A 5684-nucleotide genomic window follows, 5' to 3' on the forward strand; every position below is an offset into this window, starting at 1 on the left:
ATCTACCAGCGGGTCTGACACAAGACAAGAAAATTCCAGCCCACCAGAAAAGCGAATTAAAAAGGACAGAACAAAAACACGTCAATATCAAGACAGTTACAAAATGTTTGGGTTTACCACAACAACGACTGAGCCTCCACAGCCATTATGTTTTCTGTGTAGTGAGGTCCTGTCTAACCACGCAATGAAACCATCCCATTTACAGCGACATCTGACAACGAGACATGCTTCATATGTAGGTAAATCGGCAGACTTTTTCTACAGAAAACTTTCTAAATTTCGGAAAAGTCAAGACACACTAAAAGAGGCAACACAGATGAACAGTTCTTCCCTGCTTGCTTCATATGAGGTATCTTTGCTTGTAGCCAAATCGAAAAAACCATACTCAGTTGCTGAGGAATTAATTGTGCCAGCAGCTGCCATCCTAGCAGAAACAATGTTAGACAAGAAGGCAGCTGATGAAATTAAAACGGTGCCTTTATCCAACGACACTGTATGCCGTCGGATTGATGATATGTCTGCGGATATCATTGCGCAAGTGGTGGAAAAATTAAAGCGGCCTGACTATTTTGCTTTACAATTAGATGAGTCAACTGACGTTAGTGGCAAATCACAACTGGTAGCGTTTGTTCGCTTCAAGGACACAGATAATATCACCGAACATATTCTTTTCTGCAAGCCAATGCTGGCCAGAACAACTGGCGAGGATGTTTTTAATGTTGTGGATTCTTTTTTCACGGAGCACTCGTTGAACTGGCAGCGCTGCTCACATATCTGCACGGACGGTGCAGCATCAATGACGGGGCGCACCCGTGGATTCCTCGCACGCCTGAAACAGGTAAACCCTGGCATTAAGACAGTTCACAGCATAATTCACAGGGACGCTTTAGCTTCAAAACGTATGTGCCCCAAATTACACGAAGTCCTTAATGATGCTGTTAAAATCATCAACTTCATTAAATCCAGACCTTTAAATGCCAGACTGTTTGTAAAACTATGTGATGGAGCAAATTCTGAACACCAGAAATTATTGCTTCACACTGATATACGCTGGCTCTCAAGGGGAAAAACACTCCAGAGACTGTTTGAGTTACGGGATCAAGTCAGTGACTTTCTCTCTGAGCACTTGCATTCACTTGCACCACTGCTGAAGAACAACAGCTGGCTGGCATATTTAGCTTACCTGGCAGATGTTTTCAGCAGGCTGAATGACTTGAACTTGGAATTGCAAGGTAAAGACACAACTGTCCTACACCTGTATGATCGAGTTTCAGGGTTCATGAAGAAAATTGAGCTCTGGTGTCAGAAATGCCAGAATGGGGATGTCAGTAGTTTCCCTCAGCTGGACATGTGCCTTGTTAATGTTAGAGCTGAAAAAGTGAGCATTCTGCAGACAGTACAGGCACACTTGGACAAACTTTCCTCTGAGTTCAGATCATATTTTCCTGACATTGAGGTTCATAATTCTGCACTTGACTGGATAAGGAACCCTTTTGTGGCTACCTGCACCCAGACCGCTCCTGTTACTCTCCAGGAAAGACTTATTGATTTGTCCTCAGATAGGGGTTTGAAAATAATGTTTTCAGAAACATCACTGACACAGTTTTGGTGCAATGTTGAAAAGGAGTACCCTGATGTTGGGAAACATGCTCTGTATGAACTGCTGCCTTTTGGATCAACCTATCTGTGTGAGGTCACATTTTCAGCCATGGCACACATAAAAACAAAACAGAGAAACAGACTCAGCTTGGAGAGGAACCTTATTGCTGCTGTTGCTACACTTCACCCCAGGATGCAAAAGCTTATTTGTGATAAACAGGTGCAAATTTCACATTAAACAAAAGATTCAAGCAAAATAACATTCAGATGGACGTGTTAAAAAGTTAAAGCCAAATTAGATAGATGGCAGTGTTGAAACTGTTCCATGTGTTGAAAGAGAATGTTGTTCCAAAGAATTGGCTGTATATGAAGCATGTGTTGTGTAATTTTAATGCAGTAGAATGACATTTTAGTATTAAAAAAGTGTAAATTTTACAAAAGAAAGTAACATTCAAATGGACGTTGTTAAAATATTAATCTCAAATTGGACATTAATGGACATGTGATGTTTTACACTTCACAGAATGCAGTAGAATATTGTTCTGAAATTGACAATGTTGTTGTGATTGATTGAGTAATGTGTTGTGCCATTTCAAAGCAATCAAATGAAATGGCCAGATGCAATTCTAGTTGCCAGTCATTAAAAAATATATTAATTACTTAACTTGCATTCACTGATATTGCATTCATAGTGTTTCACTGTGAAAATCATTGTGATGGGAAAGAAAACAGAGGATGGCGGGTGAGAACAGGGGTAGGGGGTCCATGAGGCTGGTTTCAGATATTATGGGGGTCCAATACTCCAAAAAGGTTGAGAAACACTGCCCTAAACTGAACACTATAGAAAATGAGTGGGCTGAACTGAAGAGAAGCAGCACCAACATGAACTTGTGAATCTGAAGGATCTGGAGAGATTCTGTACGGAGGAATGATCTCTGATCTCTTATCAGTTATTCTCCAAACTCATCAGGCATTATAGAAGAAGACTCAGATCTGTTATCTTGGCAAAAGGAGGTTGCAAAAAGTATTTAATAACAGGGAGCCAATAATTATGGCTAGCGTGTTTTGGAGAAAAACATTTATTTTATAATGTGATTTACCCCCCACTTTCAATTCTTTTAGTTCAATGAAAGGTGAGATATATATATATATACATACACACACACACACACAGTATATACTGTAAGAAATTGTAGTCTGCCTCGACCCAGATTCCACTCCTAAATATATTTTAGAATGAGCTCATCCCCAAAATGGCTTAATTATCATAGAGATTAAGGCAGTCAAGTTATATTGTTTCTTGACCATTTGGGTTGATCACATCCTGAGCAAATGGTAGTCAATTGTAGAATGGGAATGGGTGTGGGACACAGAGAACCTTCTCAGACAATGGGTCTCAGTGTCTCAACTTCATTAACATACAGACCACAGCTGTAACAACAAGGGCAACTTAATTTACATTAAGAGTTGTAAACTGTAACAGGATAAAATGTTTAAGATTTGGATGTTCTGGGTTCATTCTGACGCCGGTGAACCCAAGGTGCTTTGTGTACCTTGCCACTGCTAAGCTGTAATAAACTTCATTTTTGAAATCTTTAACGTCCACATCATTTTTTCTTACATATATACACACACACACATATACATTATATTATATATATATATATATATATATATATATATATATATATATATATATATATATATATATATATATATATATATATTAGGGCTGGGGGAATTAAAGAGTTAATCTTTGTGATTAATTTGAGATGTTTAACGCGTTAAAAAAAACGCAATTAATGCAGCACTTTTTTTTTTGCCTCGTTTTAATGACTTTCTGTTGCTGCTGCTATTGAAAAGGCCGAAAATATGCCGTCCCGCCCCTCCGTGTTCGGCGATCAGGCTTCATTCTTGCGCAGCTTTCATGAGCGGGCGGGTCTTTTCCGCTTTGTGTGTGCGCCGCGCTCTCCATTGTGTGTGTGTGTGTCGGCGCGCTGCACTCCCTGCTCAATGTTCCGCTTCGTGTTTGCGCTGCGCGTTCTGCTCTGTCGTTAACAGCCCAAACACTCCAATCATGTACTGATCACGCACTGGAAAAGCAAAGTCCGCTCAAATAACGTGAAATTTCTCAGTAGTAGACTTCTGTTTGCAATAGCCCTACTGAGCTGGTATAGTCATGCTGGGCAACAATGGTAAAATTATCTGCTCTGATCACATGCTCTGGTAATAATAGCTTTGTAGGACTATATTTTATTTTGATAATTAGTAAAAAATTGATTGATTATGATTATGAAAATTGATTGATTGGTTATGTTGATTATTGAAAAAGAATAATATATTGATATATTGATGTTTAATAATATTTTAATATAGGGCTATTTTCTGTTCCTTTTTTTCCTGTGTTTAATTTAATTAGGTGAGTCTAAGTTTAAATACTGATGATTACAAGCTTGGGGGAAATGCAATTAATTGCAATTAATTACAGCAAATTGTGCAATTAATTAGTTAAAAATTTTTTAATCGATTCCCAGCCCTAATATATATATATATATATATATATATACACACATACATACATACATACATACATACACACACACACATATATACATAGGCCTACATATACACACACATATATACATATACTTACATATTTTTTTTAAATGGCCAATATATTAAGCTTACCTTTTATTGCTGAAAACTATTTCTTGTCTTCAAATCCTATTTTGACTTTTTTGCCCTTCCCCTTCATGTTGAATAGGGTCATCATTTGATTGATGAAGAGCCTAATCCAATCCAAGACAAAAAAAATATGCAATTATTCCACACACACAGGTAACATGATTGTCCATGCATGGTGACCACAGGTTGCATTTCTCCAATAAGTTGTCTCAACTTTTTTTCTGCAGGAATTCAAAATCAATGAAAAAAAAAAAAAAGAAGATTTTGATAGAGCATTGGCATTATGCACAGCCATACTATTTTTACCTTCATCAAATTGCCTGAAAACGACAGACTGATACAATATAACCATACAGATCTCTACATACATCAGACCTCTTGCTTGGCTGAGATGGCCACATTGTGGATATAGACTAACTGTAGGCTTTCCAATTAAAGACCGTTTTTGTATCAAACTTCAGTCCATCACATGCTCTCTCTTGTCAATGATCCCCTGTCTGTCTCTCCTTCTCCCTCTCTTAATCCTTCTGTTATTGTTGTTAGAAACAAGAGATAGGGCTTTTTTATTCAACATAGGGAATGAAACACAGGGATGTTAACGTCTGCATTTTATTTGACAGTCCGTTTAAAAGTGCGTATGACATCACATGTGGCTTTGACTTACATCTACATATTTAGCCATTTTCATAAAAAATACGATATACAGTATATATTTTATCAACATTTAGCCAAAAAACACCAAGATATAATTTTTTATCCATATCGCCAAGCCCTAGTGCACAGTCCTGCTCCTTACTTAAACCATCAACTAAACTCTCAACCACCAAATGAAAACAAATTGGGGACACAAGAAAACCAAAGCAGAGCTGAACTAACATGATCAACTGTTCTGGTCAAATGTCTAAAGACCTGTGTCTGTTAAGTAAATACCTGTCCAGCACTTTGTGCGTGCAGTCCTTAACGTCTTTCCCCCCACTCTTGCCAGCTGACAAACCTATAATAAAAAAAAAACACATGCAAAAATATTACGGGTAAAAAGGTGAGAACATTGTACGGATAAAAAAAAAAAAGAAAAAAAGTTCAACCAGTGAGGTCCAGTTGTTTGCTGCCCTGAAAAACATTGTCAGTTTTAACAATTATATGCATCCATCTGGTCTAGTCTTGAAAAAATTGAAAGATTTGTTTAACTCAAAGATCACATATTTCCCAACACATTGTATCAGCAGGTAAAATACAAAATGCAGATAGAATTTGCCCAAAAGATCACCTTATCCCTTAAGACAAACCAAAATTGTAAAAAAAAATTTGGAAAATATAATTTGTCACTATTAATACAGTAATAATAAAATACATGAGTCTTCCAATTGCTAAAGGGAGTTGTTCAAAACATTTTAGTAAAT

The 5684-nt window shown here is 37.3% G+C and overlaps 1 protein-coding gene across 1 annotated transcript; it reads left to right on the forward strand.

Annotated features, from left to right (window-relative positions):
- Positions 1-436: 436 nt before the first annotated feature.
- LOC311087829 (zinc finger BED domain-containing protein 5-like) lies at positions 437-1837 on the forward strand (the record flags this gene model as incomplete). Its single annotated transcript, XM_084121300.1, has 1 exon — positions 437-1837. One exon carries the CDS (start codon positions 437-439, stop codon positions 1835-1837), a length of 1401 nt encoding a protein of 466 aa, XP_083977426.1.
- Positions 1838-5684: the final 3847 nt, after the last annotated feature.

The sequence above is a fragment of the Abramis brama genome, assembly GCF_963993115.1.
Source record: "Abramis brama genome assembly, chromosome: 8".
NCBI classification, from domain to species: domain Eukaryota; kingdom Metazoa; phylum Chordata; class Actinopteri; order Cypriniformes; family Leuciscidae; genus Abramis; species Abramis brama.